The 18,501-nt window shown below is 37.5% G+C and overlaps 1 protein-coding gene across 6 annotated transcripts; it reads left to right on the plus strand.

The window, feature by feature from the left end:
- The first annotated feature begins 4,178 nt into the window (after positions 1-4,178).
- Proc-R (Proctolin receptor) lies at positions 4,179-17,710 on the plus strand. 6 transcript variants are annotated; one of them, XM_022063737.2, is made up of 6 exons: positions 4,179-4,305; positions 5,345-5,466; positions 5,796-5,854; positions 13,840-14,213; positions 15,136-15,518; positions 16,342-17,710. In XM_022063737.2, the coding sequence occupies exons 4-6, from the start codon at positions 13,883-13,885 to the stop codon at positions 16,768-16,770; spliced, it is 1,143 nt and encodes a 380-aa protein (XP_021919429.1). In that variant the 5' UTR covers positions 4,179-4,305; positions 5,345-5,466; positions 5,796-5,854; positions 13,840-13,882; the 3' UTR covers positions 16,771-17,710. The 6 variants fall into 6 exon arrangements, with proteins under 6 accessions (XP_021919429.1, XP_021919427.1, XP_021919430.1 ...); XM_022063735.2 differs by lacking the exon at positions 5,796-5,854; XM_022063738.2 differs by lacking the exons at positions 4,179-4,305; positions 5,796-5,854 and adding an exon at positions 7,535-7,680 and having other exon boundaries at positions 5,367-5,466.
- The last annotated feature ends 791 nt before the right edge of the window (positions 17,711-18,501 follow it).

Below are 18,501 nucleotides of genomic sequence, written 5' to 3' on the forward strand. Positions count from 1 at the left end.
CTATTCATAATGTTAGGTAATTCAGACAACAGCTGTTTATTATTTTGATTGTAAGTAATTTTATGTTGAATATTGGCATAACTCAGTCAGTATAGTGACTGGTTACAGACTGGACGATCTGGGTTTAATCCCTGACGGGGGACAGAGGATTTTTCCTCTAGCCTCTAAGTCCAGACCCATTCTGGGGCCCACCCAGCCTCCTATCTAATGGGTACCAGGGTCCTTTCCCAGTGGTAAAGCACGGCCATGGCTTGATGCTGACCACCCCCATCTAGTGCCGAGGTCAAGAATAAGTAGGAGCTATACAACCTCTCCCCCCAAGGCCTACATGGCACATAGTGGGACAGCTTTACTTCACTTTTTTTTATTTTTACTAGCTTCTTTGGTATTCCGAATTCAATGAGAATATTGTATAACTTCTCTCTTAACAGAGTTGTAGGCTTTTTTAAATCTATGAACAGCTGATGTGCAGTCCCACTTTTTCTAAGCTATGTCTCCTCTCCCCCCAGGTGCCTACTTAGCATGTAGTGGGACAGCTTTACTTTTTTAACTGTTGGGTTCACATCATCTGATTTTGTTTTAGACTGTCGAAGAAGGGACTTGCCACTAAATACATGTAACATATTAACACATTTAGAGTGCCCAGTGTCTACTGTTGTCTGTTGTCTGCAGTCAAGTACTTTTGTTATTGCATAGAAGTGATGTGAAAAGCTATCAGAATTTGTAAATGCAGTAGCATGAAGCTTTAACCCTGTGAAATAGTGGTGATTGGGAGTACTATTTACTTTAATGCCTACCATATTAGCATTTCACCCAGTGTGTCATCACTTGTATTTGCTTCTCGGTATAAACTGCAATTGTTATATAAATTAGATATTAGAGACTACATGATTTCTTGGAAATAGAAACCAAATTTTGTAATATTGTCTACATGAATCTCACCGTTTAAATTGTTGCACTGGATTATTTTGATATAAATATTAATGAAAATTATGGCAGGATGCCTGTATGGACTGAAAGTAATATCTAGAGCTCCTCATGGCATGAGGTTTTATCAAGGTTATGATTATTCAACTGATTAAGAGATTTCCTGTTTTTATGGGCCATGCTGTTAAACTCTCCTGATTAACCTGCGTCCTGAGGACATCTTCAAACTGATTTGCCTAATGTCCATTTTAACATTATCCTACATCCATTCATTTTTGATTTATGTTTACGTAAAACATTTGACTAAAAAAATTTGTATTTTTTGTAAACATTCTTCTTATTGAGTCTAGTAAGTTCTGTATGAAACAGTTTATGTGATGGTGAACATGTGGCAAGAGGAACTGGTTAATTAAGGTACTTTAGTCAGTTCACAAATTATTTTTTGTTTTCATTGCTTATTTATTGAGTGTAGCTGGTTTTTACAGTGCACCAATATTTTTCTGCTGGTTATTCTTTTTAGGAGATCTGAGGTGCAGCTGTCCTGACAGGTTTTTCATGATTTTCCTCAGTGTCTTCAGGCAGGTGTTATTATAATACCCTAAAATAGGTCATAATTTCTTCAAAATCCTTTTCAGTTCACTAATCACCTTACCATTTGATGCTGTATGACCCAAACAGTTGGAATGATAAATTTATGAATGTTAGTATTTGAGGTTTTCACGGCTGGGTTATAGTGCTGTATAGTCTCCTAGAAGTTTGCCAGTGTTTCAGGGGTCTTTGCTGCCTCCATCACTAGGGTAATAATTAAAACTTCTACCAGACTATATGGTGCTACAACCCAGAAGACAGCCACCTTAATTTATGAATGAGTTATCCCCTACATACGTGAGTCATGATATTTAACTAAATTACTTGTGAAGATGGCTGTCTTCTTAGTTTTTGCGCCATGTAGTCTGGTAGAAGTTTGCTGACATTTCAGAGGTTCTTGCTGCCAGACTACACAGCGCAACAACTGATAGCCATCTACAGACTCTCCACCATGAAAACCTCAAATCCTACATAAATTACTTGTTCCTTGAAGTGAGGTCAATATGTTTGGTTGATTGCTTACCCATTAAATTGGCTGCCCTTATGCTTGGTCATTGAAAATGAACAGTAAAATGTTGCAGTTGCATCCTAAATGTATATTCTGTTTCTTAAAAGTACATGTATGAAGAATGTCAAGTTATAGCATTGTTTGTGAATTTTGTACTTTTTTAAACTGATTTCTTTTTGTTTCTTTAAAACATAGAGTCATTAACAACGGAACACGATTGCTGCCTGTCTTGAACTTGAGAATTCAAAATTAAGCTTAAAGGACAACTCTTGTAGGATTTGACTTTATTTCTTTGCACCTACAATGTACTTCATATTTGCTTTTTTTATATTTATTAATACAAATATTTTAGCCTCAAAGTTGGCCTGATATCAGAACTTTCATAGTTAAAATTATAATTTTAACTATTGCTCCTTAATCTCATCACATGATCAATTATTGTTAAAATATTCTACATATTTGTTACATAAAAATTAGTTATTAAGTGTGTTTCTCCATGGTGCACTGTCTTTTTTGAAAAATATGTAGCTGATTAGCAGGTAAAGAAATTTCCTGCTTTTATGGAACTAGAAGTTTATTAGCATGTTCATAAAAGCCCATTATTGGATCCTGTCCTGAATCCAGTCCACAACCTCAAAGATTATTTATCTTAAATCTGTTTTAATATTATAATTGAATCTGAGTATAGGTTTCCTGAGTGCCTGTTCCTTTCATGTTTCCCAACTAAAGTTTTTATGTCTTTTTCATCTTCCAGATGTGTGCTGCATACTCACCCATCTTATTCTTTAATTTAAGGTGATCAACTTTACAATTGAAAATTATTGTGTCTTGTCATATTGCTGTACATCACCATTAACTCCTATGTCATGAGTCCCATTGATTTTCATGCATCACGACTCTTCGGTAGAACAAGTTAAGGTAAGAAGACAACTGTCTTCTGGTTTGTAGTGCTTTGTGGTGTGGTAGACATTTGTCAACATTTCAGAAGTCTTTGCTGCCTCCATCATTAGGGTAATATATGCCTGCTAAGTGAAGGTAATTGCCCATTGTGCCATGAAGATGTATCAGGTACTGGTTGTACAGCTGCACATATTACAACGTTTATTACGGTTCCTGTCAGGCTTGCAAGTCGCCAAACACCAATATTTTGGGCACTAGTTGATTGATATTTCTGAAACTTGGTTTGAATAGCATGCTGCTGGAGGCTGTCTTGATGCATTAATAGTATCATCATAACTGCCTTGCAACTTCAAAGGTGTGATTAAGTCCTTGGGGCCAGCTCCTCGGATAACTGTCTGTTTTCTGAAATTGTACTTTTGAAGTAATTCCTGTTTCAATACTCACAATCCTCTCTCCTGATGCTGTGTAATATATGCAGTTGAGTTAGAATTGTTAAATGAATCCAGGAAAAAAAATGCTGTACTATCTGTCAGACATTCACTTTCTTATTTTTACTACATTCACAGCAAAAGAGTAAGGAAAATATTTTTAAACAGGGACTGCAACTGGCATCTGTCCAAGTATCATACACTTCTGTACTTTCTGTAGAGCAAAGAAAATGTGCATGTTTTCTGCTGGCTATCTGCCACATGATATAACACTTAAAATGTCATAAAGACCTGGAAGCAGAATGTGAGGTAGTAACCAGGGTCTATGCTGCAACAGCAGAAAATGTGTCTTAAGATAAACCTGCTGAGTGTTGCAGATTAATGGAAGTACCTTTGGTGTTGTGTGTCCACATGTAGGAAAGAGAATAGCAAAAATTAATTTGATTATTAGGGAAGGTATTGGTTGATTCTGGATTGTTTAACAATGTTGTTTCAACTGCAAAGGTTTTATAGTTTGTGCATGGTGGAAAGGTCGTATGTCTTCCTCATATCTTCAAAAAATAATTTGCTATTGAAGAGTCACCTTTTGTGCAGTGTAAAACAACATAATGACTATGTGAAATCTGTATCTAGGTTTCAGTTTGATGACTATAACTAGTGATTTGGAGATATAACATAAACTTACATATAAATTTTTTATGAAACAGTATTTATATATTTTATGCTTAAAACTATGAAATATATTGTTATTGTATGTTCTTTGCACGAAGTGCACAGAATGATACATGTAAGAATAATTGTGTCTATTTATCCACATGTTTTAATTTGGGGACAGGTGGATGGATTTTAATGAAATTCAGTATGGATACTATACCTTTGGAAGCTACCCCAGGGTCATACAATTTAATTTCCTACAATCAGAGATATCAGCATGGTGGACGCATGGACTTTAAGGTGGGAATAACACTAGCATTGCGTAATAACAGTTCTAATATGATACATGGTGACATCTTTGAAAATATCCAATTTTTGTTCAGGTAGTTTTTTTCTTGAAATGTAAACCAAGGTGACTGCAAGAAATCTATATTTAGCATTTGTTTCAATGACTACAATTAATGAATCATCAGAGCTACTAACTAGTAGTAGTACTGGTGATGGCTGTGGTGGTGGTAGTAGTAGTAGTAGTATGTAACATATTTAAAAATTCAAGCATTAAAATAATGACCTTGGCAGGGTTTTGATCATGTGATCTTTTGCACATGAGTCTAACATACTAACCCATGGGGTCAGTTGCATTTATGTCATGAGAAGTTCTCATGGCAATGAAGATGTCAGTTATGTTGCTACATTGTGCAGCTCCTGCAAAGCGTTGGTTGCCACTCATGAGTCTACATGACATAATGGTGCATAAGGCCACAAATTGCGTTTAGTTTTTCACTTTACCTAAATATGATATTAAAGCTTCAATATGAAGCTTTTGTCTAATCAAAATAAAATTTTGTTGTACTATTATTTTCTCTGTCTTCCTAAAAGCTTCTGAGTGCTAATGTGCAAAGGATGCCATCGAGAACTGTATATCTTGGTATGCATTGCGCTGCTCTAGTCTTGTTAATTTGTAGTTCCTTCTGACTTGACTATGTAGATTTAAGCATTTGAAGGGAAGTTGGTGTAGATGACAGCTGCAAAAATGTACACCACTAATAGTAGAATGAGAGAAACATATCACAAAGAAGGGGAATTGATCAGTTGTGAGGCTTAGACGTATTAGGAAGGAATGATATTGAGCTATGTGTTCAAAAAATCGCTCGTTAAGTGGCGAGATTTTATGATCATGGTGATGATCTTTGGGGTTTATTTCGTAATTTTTTAAGCAGTGTAACTAGCAACTGCTGCAGGATAGAGTTCTGTCTATCATCTTGGTTGATCGATCAACTTGTTTTTTTCACACCCAAAGTTTTTATTAACATTTATTCCCTCTCGCGGCAATTTCAAGGTTGTGACTGACTTCGTAGACATTTTCAATTGAACGTGAGCCAGCTACCCCGCTCAGTGGAGGAACGGGGCTTGCCAAAGTTGGACCGTTTCACCAGCTCTGGTGTGCTACGCGTTTTATTGGTAAGTTTATGTCGTTAATAACGTAACAGTATCAGGTAGTGTATTAATATTAATATTATTAAACTGGTGTCTGCTTGCCGGATGTCGTCCTGTGTTTCATTGTCACCCTTCTGAGCGTGTAGTACGATATGTGAATTAGGAATTTAAAGATTCGTTTGTTTGTTAGATACTTTGGATGACTTGGGCTCAGGTTAGTATGAAGTCTTATTTGTCGTTTTTCCTTATATTAAAACGAGTGGAAAGTGAAGCCAGTTGTACAAGTGCCCTTTTCCATTAACTGTGGTAACTGCGGAAAGATGTCATATGACAGCTATATTTTTAATTCTTAGGGTGGCCATACACACTACGACTTACCAGAAGGCCTGACTTCCAAGATTAAAGTCGAAAGGTAAGCCCACACACTTACAGACTTTGTGGCAGGTTTGTGCTCAGTCTTTTTATTCTTGAGTCGATGCTACAACATGTTCAGTGAAGACGATGCGATTGTAATCGGTCTTTCTGTTACTTTAATGTTGAAAAATAAAAGAAAGTTGAAACGTTCTAAGTGGGTCAGAAGTTGGTTAGACGGATCAAAACATTCTCACATAAATTTGTTGAATGAAATTCGGTTAGAGCCGACTGACTGGCGTAAATACCTGCGAGTGGATGAGGACACATATCTGCAGCTGTTAAACTTAATTTCTCCAGTTATCGGGAAGGAAGATAACGTAATGAGAACAGCAATTTCTCCGCATGAACGGTTGAGGGCTACCCCGAGGTTTCTGGCCACTGGAAGAAACCCACGAGGATCTAAAGTTGCTTTTTACGTTGTACAAATAAGGCAGAGACCTGTACAACTCAATGAATTCGGAGATGAATTCATGAGGCCAGGATCTCATGTCAGCCATCACTCCAATAATGGTAATATAAAACTGACGAAACAAACAGGGCTGTGTAGTGCTGTGTTGACTGATTGAGTACAAGCATTGTCTCTACCCTCCTCTCTCCCCACACTCGTTACGACTTGTATATATCCTGTAAACGTCGAGGTAAAAATCAAGCGACTGCAGATTTATCGGAGGCTCGGTTTCCGGCCAAATTCAATACACACTCTCCGGTTTGCCGGAAGGTTTGCCTTCAGGGACGTAAACCTTCCGGTAAGTCGTAGCGTGCATGGCCACCCTTAAGTTTAAGACCAGGTTCTTGAAATCATTTATTTGTAATCGAAAGAAGCGTTCTGTACGATTTTACATACCAAGGTGTCCATTTATCGCTCTGTACAAATGTTGGAGCCGGAGTGAATGTTACCACATGAAAATGAACGCCAACATTAATTACGGATCGAATATTACAAAGAAATTCACACTGCGAGCCAAAACTTGTTATGCTTTCTTGCGTTTCGGAATATTATACGAACAATAGTCACGTTAAACATCTGTACATTTTTGTGGGATTGCGAAGTTCGAACTAAACTGTATATATAGTAGATTATTAGACATACGAACCTGAACAAAATTCGCTCTACAGTTTTTGAGATCAAACGCGGACAGACATAATATTTACACCTTGCAATGATTTTATGACTTACACAGAATAACGCAAATTAAGTGTTCGTGTTCTTTTATCTTTCATGCAGCAGGTAACAAACATCTCTCTGCCTAAAAGGGATGACGTTAGCGGGCAGTTTAGGAGAAACTTTGTGGTTTGTTCGTGTCACCGGGTGTTGTAAATGCAATGGAATATAAAGATATTTAGATGGGCTGGGCACATGGCTACTGTGACAGACAATTTCATTGGAGAAACGTCTTGGAAAACTTCCATCTGGAAGATCGAGAATGAGGTAGGAGGTGGATGTAACTGGCTCAGGATCATGTCCAATGGCGGGCTTTGGTATATTAGCGGTGTCGAACTTTCGGGTTTTTCTGGCAGACAGACAGTATAGTGATATATGTCTAACACAGTCTAGGTTTTGCTTTGTTCTCAGATCAGAGAGAATAGTTTTCATTGAGCAACTTTTGTTATTGACACGAATTGAATGTGTAAGTGTTTTTAGGTGAGCGTCGTTCATTAAATTGTTAAATTGCTGCAGTCATTAAATCAGATACTCTGGCAGTGCGAAGATTTGAGGCGTGTCGAGACTGGACTGTACATACATACAGACAGAAACTACAAACGGAACCCATAATGACAAGGCTGCGTCTGTCCGTCCATAACACTGCTTTTCATAACAGCAAGGTCAGTGAGAAGATTTCTGTCTTCTGGGTTATTGCGCTGGTCGATGTTTACCAACGTTTCAGAGGTCATACTGCGATCGCCCTGACGAGGAGGCAGTATGATCTCTGAAACGTTGGTAAACATCTACCAGACTACAGAGCGCTGTGAAAACCTCAAATCATACAAGGTCAGTGAGGAGTGCACAGCAGCCAAAAAATAACTATTGGATGTAAGGAGAAGCTTAGCACTGACAGGCAATTAGAGGGTGATGTTGGCCCGTACACAGTTTCGCCTTTGTACAGCGTTTATGCTACTCGCCATGTGGCAAGTACAAACCCCTCTGACGTTCTGTGTATTTACCATAAATCCTGAGTAACGCTTTAATTCTCTATTTCTGTTATTAGCGTTTTATCAGCAGCAAAGCCAATTCTCCCCTCACTTTATTGTTATTTTCGGGCGTCGTGTTCTTGTGTGATTGGTCCTGAGCCAACAGTTTGGGCCAACGTCGTCACCGATGACGTAAGGGCATCAGCATTTCTCTGAAACACTTGGCTTTCCTGTTATTCAAACTGTGTAACATTTTGGAGAGAAAGATAGGGCTGCCAGTTTATCGGGGACGCAGTCTATCGGATGGTATAACCTGAAGCCAATTCCACCTAATTTTTTAAGATCCTGATTAATCGTATCCATTTTGCATGTCCTCCAAGTTCCACTTTCTAACCAAGAATATGGATGCATGAATTTCTTGTTTCTCCATAGAAACGGTTGCTGGACATTCGTGTATATCGGGACGTCTGGCAACTCTATATTTGCAAAATAAAATATTAAAAAAGCAACATTATTAAGCTTCTTTTTTTTCCAATATGGCGGTGGCGAGAACATCTGAGGTTGAACCAACACCAACATTTCAAATTATGTTCTAAAAGTGACATGGTGACTGCGCGAAATGTTTTCGATTTTAGAGCGATGTCGGGATCCAAAACGATCAGTGAAATAAGAATATTTGTATGAACGTATAACTTCGGCTGTCACCCTAAAACCGAAGTTACAGTCTGAACTCCAACCGCGAAAACGTACGGACAACAATATTTGTATTTAACTGAGATTTGTTGGTTCGTTCTATGAAAAGCAATTACTGCAGTGCGCATGTACGAGATACAAGGTAGTGGCAGCTGTTGATAATATTCGTGTGTTACCTATATACATCATATTATTCGTCGCTTTGTAAGCTGTGTAATTGATGCAGCACCATCGGAAAGAATGTTGCAAGAACACGAGATAAATTATACAGTAAGTTCACAGTCTGTCAGTTTACAGATGTAAACTTTCCAATAAGCTAGGCTCCTTCTTTTTGTCATTTCATCTATGTCTTATACCCGCTAATATTACAAGTATTTTTTTCCGGTTTGGAGGCCGCAATGCGTGTGTTATTTGCAATGTGAAAGACGTTTTATATAATAATATGCATCATTGTAAATACATAAGGCACAGGAATTAGTAATATTATAAATACGGGCTATTGCTCGTCTGTAGCGCACGGTATATTAAAATGTACATCTGACAAAAGCCTAGTCACTAGACTGTACACGAAACGAAGTGTTAGTAACTAACTTTGTTGAAACATTTGTTTTTATTCAGTCGGCTCAGAAATTACATGCGGTTTAGTAAGGTTCGTCATCGTGTCCACAAAAGTCCACCACAATCCTGTCCCGAGCCCGTTCAATTCATCTACAATCTCTCAACCTTTTTATGTAGGATCCATTTTAATATTATCCTCCCAACTGAACAGTGGAGTTATGAAGACGTGACTGAAAGGGCTCACGAACAGGGCGAAGTTCTTGGTAAATTGCGCGTTGAATGCTGTGACATGATGTTATAAATTACAAGTACTTTAGGGCGTTTGAAGACAGATACATAGTGTAGGGGGCTATGGTGGGGGGAGACCATGAATAGATAGAGAATTTTGGAATAAATCGTGCACTCGGGAAAAAAAACGAGAAGGAAATGGGAGGATGACATTAAGGTGGATCGGCCGACAGTTCTGATCGCGGTATTTTGGAAAGCATTGTTTTTACAGGGATGGCGAGCTGGCGCGGGGAGGACCTCAGCAGGAAAATTGCATGTAACATATGTTGCAGCTGAAACAGGAGTGGGTCTTCTTCGAATTGTATGTATTGAAGAATTTATATTTTAACGGGAGCTGATGTGTGAATAGTACCCTACTGCCACATTTCTCCAGATCACAATTATCCTATCCCCATCGAGCGCTTGATAGAACGTAACAAAATAACCAACTATTAGAGGGGGAAAAGATGTGTATGTCTACGGAGCGGCTTTCTGTGATCTTTCGTGAATCTCAGTGGCCGTTAAGTTTTGAATATATCTGTCCAAATTTAATGGGAAACGTCCCACTGTTGGTGTTCCGCTCAGGACGTTTTATTGCGTGAGATGTTTCTTGTGTTTCGCTAAATATCAACTTTTTAGAGATTTTTTGATGTAAATACGTCTATATTTTAGGGTCAGTGTCATTCGGCAAAAAGTGAAACAAAAAGGTGAAACGAAAAAGTGTAACGAAAAAGTGTAACAATGGTTTATCAACAAATAAACAACAATGGTTAGCTAAGGAACATCTATTTACTCGGCATTTTTGTTACCTAGGAAACGTCATCTGTTTACTCGGCATTATTGTTACCTAGGAAACGTCATCTGTTTGCTCAGCATTGTTGTTACCTCGGAAACGTTACATTACATTACTTTACATTCAGCTACCACAGACCCATCTTAAGCGTAATTAATTCAAGTTAAATTAGCAAAGTCTTAATCAAACTTTACGCAATTGTAGAGAATGTATAAAGGAAATATTTAGAATAAAGCCAATATATAAACTTCCTTTCCGTATAGCCGTATTTACGTCAAATTCTCCGGAACAGTGGTTCCACTGTCAACTTTTTTTTTTGAATAAACGTTGGGCCTGAATATCTTAATACGTGTTGCACACGGCACGGTACTAAATGTAATGGGAACAGGTTTTGCAATGTTGGAGATAAATAATAACTGACACACCTCGCATGCTGTCAGTAAGAAACTTCATAGGTTCTAGAGATTCTAATAGTCACTCATATAGTAAAGAAATTAGCAACTTTTATGGAACCCGAAGGCTCATCGTCATCTTGAGGAGAAACCTCCAGGACAAAATGTTAAGCCACTTGAATCCAGTATACTTTACTGTGATAAATTTTATATTGCCCTCCTGCGTGTGATTGGTCCTTGAAGTGCTTTCTTACCTTGAACTTTTACAATTTAAAGTTATACACCCTTCTTATCTCTCTCATAGATACGTACATACATATTTTATTACATTCCATGGATCCATAAAATAATCAGATGACAATAGGATGTGGAAAATGTCTTAATAATAATACAGTACATATTATAAAGTACAATTCATACTATTATTTAAATTTTACATAATACAAACAAAGGGTTCTCCTAAGAAATTGATAAGTTACAAATAGATCTACCCATTACACCCAAAAGAAAATTTATCACTTATTTGTAAACAACATAAATTCATTGACAGATTAATAGGAGTCTGTAATTAAGTATCTTTTTAATGCTACATTAAATTACTCCGTTTTATTCACAAGACTAGTGAGACTTGATGATAGACTGTTGAAAATTTGTATTCCCACACTCTTACGAAAGCATAAGAGGTTGTCAATTGGTCTATGAAGTTAAGTTTTATTCCTCGTGTTAACATTGCGTACAGCAGAATTAGTTTGGAAAAATTCTTGGTTTATTTACATTAAAGTTCATTAATGAGAATATGTACTATTCACATTGAAGATCAACTGTAGCATATGTGCTATACGCCCGGAAAATCTCGTCTTCGTTGCTTTGAGCTCACTAATAATATCACGCTATTACTCTCTCAAAACTCCCCCTGTCCGTACCATTACCCTACTGGTAGAGTGGCACCGAGATTCACCCATATAAAAGGCGGCAATGAATCAATGGCTTTGTAGACATCAAATAATAAACCGTAGTGAGTGACGGCTAGATAGACTGTTTACGACAAACGAAAGCTTTCTGTCTAATCCAGGAAAAGTGGAGTCACACAGAAGAAATAATAAACACTGCAATATTGCAGCCTGCAGTGTGGTGAGTGGTCAGTTTGAGTCCGTCAGCTCACACGACTCTGTATTAAAATAAATCACCGAAGCTACTGGTGCAGGGTAAAGTGGCTGCAGCGCGAAGCTGACAGTTCATAATATGAATTCATGAAATAATAACAAATCCTTTGAAAATGTGGCAAAGTTGGGAGTAACAATAACAAATCGAAATGAAATTAAGATCTGATTAAGTGCAAAAAATACTTCATATCGTTGAACATTGGATAATTCATGTACCGGCGTCGTACCTGGAAAGTCCACGACTAAATTCAAAATTTTACCTGCTTTTTTTTTTTTTGGGGGGGGGGGGGGTTGATAATAAAGTAGTTTTGACGTGGAAGAGAGAGAGTAAACGACGGTTTGATAAAATCAATGTTATTCACGTTATTGTTAAGAAGTGTGATTTGAGCTGGTCGTGTAACATGTATGAGAAAGGCATACACAATTTTGGTCGGAATACTTGAAGCTAAATACCATTTGAGATATGCAGATAAACAAGAAAAGAATTTAGGACATTTACTTGTAAATAGGTTATCTATGGATAGCATCTAGTGGCGGGCTTCGTGTTCCATAAAACCAAGAATTTGTTCGCCCGGTCTGTTATTTACAGTGCAGTCCTTTTTTGAATCTGTAGACGGTGCAATAGGTTTGGACTATATCGTGTTTTGCCGGCGCCTGCCTACACACCATGCTGGAAACGAGGCTCTGTCGGTTTGCTTGTCTATAAATATTACTGATGTAGGAGTGTCGCCATCTGGTACCCTCCAAACTTAAAAAAGATTTTAAAAAAGCCATATCCAGCGACAAAGGTACGATGAGGTTGATACAGAACAAAGTAAATATATACGCTAATATAAAAGTGTTTATTTCTCGCTTTATTTCAGGCCTTTGAACGGAAGCTAATTGTTAAGAAAAAATCGAACCGAACTGCATGATTTTCGTGAAACGAACCTTGTAAATGAACGTCTGAACCTTGAACCTAAATCGGCTCACAATCGATCCGATATACAGCTTTTGGAAGTTGATTCAAGTTAAATACAAAACGAGGTTAATTCAACGATGCAGACGTATTCAGCAACAAATATTTTCAATGTAATTTACGACATGCACTTCCTCTCTGGTGACTCTGAAGTCTTGTGAGATGTTACCGTCTTAAGGCAGGCTGATTCTTTGTCGCCAAAGTTTTGTGATGTAGGCTGCTGCGGCCTCACGTCGAATTATTAGAAAAAATGCAACTATTCTGTGGGCCGTGGTGCAACATTGGTGTGATCGTGACCTACATGAAACAGAAGATTGTGAGTGTATAAACTGCTGATGTTGACTGCTTTTGTGTTAAACGAGCCCAAGTCAGCTGTAACCAAGTTGACAAGTATTACACGTGGGAATACAATAGACTTATTCGGGTTTGCTGGGAAATACATGTTCCCGGATAATTCGCAAAAATGAAAGAAAACACTCAATTGTTAAAAATGTATATGTTTAAAATTTTAAAGATATTCTAGTAACATAAATGATTTTGCATAACATTTCATACAGCACATACCAACTATTATTAAAAAAGGAAATCAATAGTTTCTATTGCCATAAACTTCAGGTTTTAGCAACAATTGGTGTATGTTAATACATTAAATAATGCCACTGTCCTATTTATTCCTTTCTTTTTAAAGCTGGTATGGTGGTAAATATAAAAATACCTACCTCTGCCAGAAATTGAAGTCTTGACATACTGTCTGAGATAAATAACATCTGATCTTAAGATCACAGTCTTCTGGGTTGTTGCGCCATGAAGTCTGATAAAAGGTTGCCATTATTTCAGAGATCCTTGCTGCCTCCACCATCAGGGCAATGCCCTGATGTTAGAGGCGGTAAGGACCTCTGAAACGATAGCAAACTTCCACCAGACTGCATGGTGCAACAACCTAGAAGACAGCCATCCTTGGACTCACTGCCATGAAATCCTCAAATCTGACCTGATGATCTTATTAAATATGTGTGTTTTATTTTACAGATTCTACATTTTATTCTTGATGCATCAGCCCTGTGACTAATCTATGGCAGACAATCACACTTTCCAGGCAGGTGAAGGCGAGGTATTGTCTGCTCAGTTCAGAGATGCTTCACGGTTCTGGATACAGCGAGTTTTAGTGCCCCTGGTGGTGGGGATTGGTGTTCTGGGAAATGTGGTCACCATTGTGGTCTTGACACGCAGAAGGATGCGTAGTTCCACCAATGTATACCTAACAGCACTCGCAGTGTCTGACCTCCTCTACCTCATATTTGTATTCACCCTTTCATTGAAACATTACCCCAACACACATGAATCCTCGTTCCGGTGGTACTGGCAGTACTATGGCTTTGGGACTTGGTTCACTGATGCAACCAGTAAGTACTGAGGACTCTTTTTTAAGAAACAAATTCAATTCTGTTTCATTATGCATACCTCTTTGCCTTTGATTTTTGTTTATTACAGAATGACCAACTAAGTGTGTGGAGTAGAGTCCTTCTAACAATCAACAGTTGCTTGGCTGATCAAGGAATTGTCTGCCTATTACTGGAGCCTATCCTGAGTCACATGAGACCAGTCTATGTACTCACAACCTATTTCTTTAATATTATCCTTCCAAACAATCCTAAATGCCCCAAATAGTATCTTCCATTCAGGTTCACCAATAAAGTTTTGTTTATAGTTATAATCTCTCCCATTAGTCTTGCTTGTCTATCCATATCATCTTGATCACCCTAAGAATGTAAGGTGAACAGATCAACTGATGAAGCAATTTATTATATAGCTTTCTCCATCCTCATGCTAATTTCTATTTATTAGGTCTGAATATTCTCCCCAGCATCCTGTTCTCAACACTCACAGTCTTGTTTTATTTTCTGGTTGCGATAGACCAAGTTTTAAAACTTTACAAAACATATAAAATAATCATTTTGTGTATTTTCATATTGCTGATACAAATCTATTGTTGCAAAGGTAGTTGGACTACAAGTATCACACTCAGTAGTTACAAATTATATTTCCCTATGTTATTAAATATAATCATATCAATAAATGTTTCCAGTAAGTTGTAAACCTCGAGGTTAAGCACAGTTCTTTCTGTATGTTGAAGCTTTAAGTAAAGTAGGGGTCACATTAAACTGATTCGGTTCCAATCTAAATTTGTTTCTATAGTGTAAACCTTAAAACCAAGTTTTTTTCAAAATCCATTGATGACCTTCAGAGATAGTCCTTGTTGACCAGTTGAAGAACTGTAAGCAAAGTTAATTTATCTGCTTTATGACACTGTGTCATTTCTTCCAGCGTACACATCAATATGGCTGACTGTCTCCTTTACCATTGAGAGGTACATCGCAGTTTGCCACCCAATGCGTGGCCGACTGATGTGCACAGAGTCACGTGCCAGGAAAGTGATCATCCTGGTATATGTCTTCTGCTTTGTAACCACGGTGACTACAGCACTAGAGTATGAAGCAACTGAAATCCCGGACTCAAGAGACAATGCTACCCAGGTTTATTCTGTTGAGCTTACCAAGGTTTATCACAACAAGACTTATCGGGCTGTTTTCTATTGGTTCACTACAATCACCTTTGTGTTCCTTCCACTAATTCTTCTTGGAATTTTCAACTCGTTCCTGATCCATGCCGTTCACAAGAGCCAGCAGCAGCGGTGTAGAATGACACAGGTCTGTATCTAAGGGTGCAAGGTCTTTATTCTGTGTTTTATGGAACCTGGTCATACAGCATTGGGTCCATGACTTTGCATCTTACTTCTTCCTTCTTTGGTCTTCACCTAGGTCTCCCAAGTGGTTTCTTCATGTGAGATTTTTCAACCAGAATTCTGTATGTGTACTTAGTTCTTCCACTGCATGCTATATGTCTGAACCATCTTATAATTTTTGATTAATAATACTAACAATGTTGAAATTATGATGAATTTGCCTAGGGCCCTACACCAAAACTAGAACTCAGAACTTCCTTGCCAAATGATTCCTGATCTGAAGTTGAATTGTATTTCATATAGCACAGTCTTAGCTGTTACTTTGAGCCTTTGGTTTACAGTCTTGTGAAAACTACTTTGTGTTATTTTGAATGGATGTGTAACTTTGTCTCCCATTTATAATGAGGGTGTTTGAGAACAGGGTGCTGAGAAAATTTTAGTTAGAATACATTATTGGAAGAAACTACTTGGAAGATCCGCACATAAATGGGAAGGTGATATTAAAATGAGTCTCAGAGAAATTGAGTGCTAAGCAAGGAGTGGATAGGTTACAATGGTGGACTTTTATGAACATATTTATGAGTGTTCAGTTTCCATAAAAGAAGTGAATTTCTTGACCAACTGAAGACCACATACCATGACTTTGGTTTTTCTGGTAAGATGGCTTTAACTGAGCTGGTTACAGATTACAGTATCTATATTTACTTTTATTGAAGTAGCTATGCAAATAAGAACATGAAAAAGAATCATGTTGATTTCTGGCCATGACAGTCATTATTATGTTTCAGGTTGAGCAAAGTGAAAGCATCCAGACGCAGGAGAATAAGATTACCATCACTCTGATTGCTGTGGTGATCCTGTTTATGGTGTGTCAGATTCCAACTGCTATTGCCCTAATCTACAATCTGTTTCACAAGCCACAAGAGAAATCAGATGCAGAAAACATTTGTCTTGGCTTGGGAAACATTTTTAACTTCCTTGTCACTATCAATGCAGCCTGTAATTTTATGCTTTACTGTGCTCTGAGTGATAAATATCGACGAACTTTCTTACTCACATTTCTACCTTGTTGTTACCAACCTCCAAGACCAAGCCGCCATAACACTGCATTCAGCTCAGTGTATGATGGTCCATCTGTCCTTCGTAGAAGTGTGCACACATCCTCTGTTCATGTTTCTGCACCAGGTTGTGACAATGGGAAGATGTACAGATCATAGTTCTATCACTGATAGTTGAGTCATATCATCCTTCATTCCAAAAATAATATAAATATTTCTGCATAATCAGAGTTGAGAGTGGTAAAGGGTACAAAAATTCCTTGAAAATATGGCAAATTTAAAATATTTAGAAATGGCAATAACAAATCAAAATCATGATAATGATGAAATTAAGAGCAAATTAAATTCAGGAAATTCTTACTATTGTACAATTCAGAATCTCTTAACTAAAACATTAAAGACTGAAATATACAAAACTGTAATTTAATTGTGATTTCATATGAATGTGAAACTTCGTCTCTCACCCCAAGTAAAAAATGTGCACATATTCATGGCAATTGGGAACAAAGTGCTGAAGAGGATATCTGGAGCAAAGAGAAAGAGGAAGAAACAGAAAATTCAAGGAGATGAGTTATATGGGGCATGCAACATGCATGGGAAGATTAAAAATTAATACAAAAGTTTGGTCAGAAAACCTGAAGGGAATATATGTAGGTGAATATGAGAGGATTATGTCAAAATGGATCATAGAGAAACAGGATGTGAAGAGTTGGACTATAATGAACTGCCTCAGGGTAGGATCCAGTAGTAGGCTTTTGTGAACACAATAATAAATATTTAGTTTACATAAAAGCATAGAGTTTCTTGACCAGCTGAGCAACTATAAACGTTTCAAGAAAGAACCTGCACCGTGGAGTAAAGGGTAAAATCTGATCGTCTCCAGCAAAGAAGACTGAAGTCAATGTACTGTTCGCGACTGTAATTTTGAGACTTGCGGGGTGAGGAAGTGGGGTGAAGGAGGAAGGAGGAAAGAGCGTCTGCCTTTAACTCTTCCGACTTACTGCATTCCTTGCAAGTCTCAAGATTACAGTCGCAAACCTTAAGTACAATTGTTTCTGTATTATGTTAGTAAGAATCATTAAATATAGTAATAAAATAATGTATTTATTATTTGTTGTTGGTAAAAGTGTCAAGGCAAGATGGATAAACTGGTGTTTGGCAACACTCAAGGCTTGTATCAGAAAGTAAGTGCAGGAATTGAGGTTTTCACAGCAGTGAGTTTAAAGTTGGATATATTCTGTGGTATAGTGCTGTGTAGTCTGGTAGAAGTTTACTAATGTTTTAGAGACCCTTGAAGATGGCTGCCTTCATTATCAGGGCAATGTGTCCTGATGATGGAGGCAGCCATCTTCGAGAAGTAACTGGTTTGAATTTGGATTTGGCTATTTTTTATTCTTACAGATGTTTAATTATTTCTGTGTCTCCAGGAGAATGAGGTATTTTATTTTAAAATGAGTCATGATAACATCCTTATCTCACCAAATCACATGTGCAGTTGCAAATTCAATTTTTTAAAGTACCTTGGAACTGGTCCAAATGTAGGTATTGCAAACTTAGACAGATGTGTGAACTGTAGTGTTTATATCACGATCACAATGACTTAAACAGATTATAAGTTCTCATGGTAGTAAAGATTTGACTGTAGCATCTGTTTACTGTAATGCATATGTTTAGCCTATTTAATGACTTGAAATATTTCCTGTAGTGAATTTTCATTATTTGGTTGTTTCTAGATTGATAGTTTAGGTAAAGATCTCATTTATGTTTGCAATATGTTTTGATGCCTTTAATAACCCACTCACTATTTTCAGATACCATTTTTACTGATTTGGTGGGGTATTTGATTCAAGACTTATTAAGAAGATACATAAGCTTATAGCCTCAATTTGG

The sequence above is a fragment of the Zootermopsis nevadensis genome, unplaced genomic scaffold, assembly GCF_977971745.1.
Source record: "Zootermopsis nevadensis isolate Lab colony 2312 unplaced genomic scaffold, Znev_1.0 Znev_ptg000007l, whole genome shotgun sequence".
In the NCBI taxonomy this organism is placed as follows: domain Eukaryota; kingdom Metazoa; phylum Arthropoda; class Insecta; order Blattodea; family Termopsidae; genus Zootermopsis; species Zootermopsis nevadensis.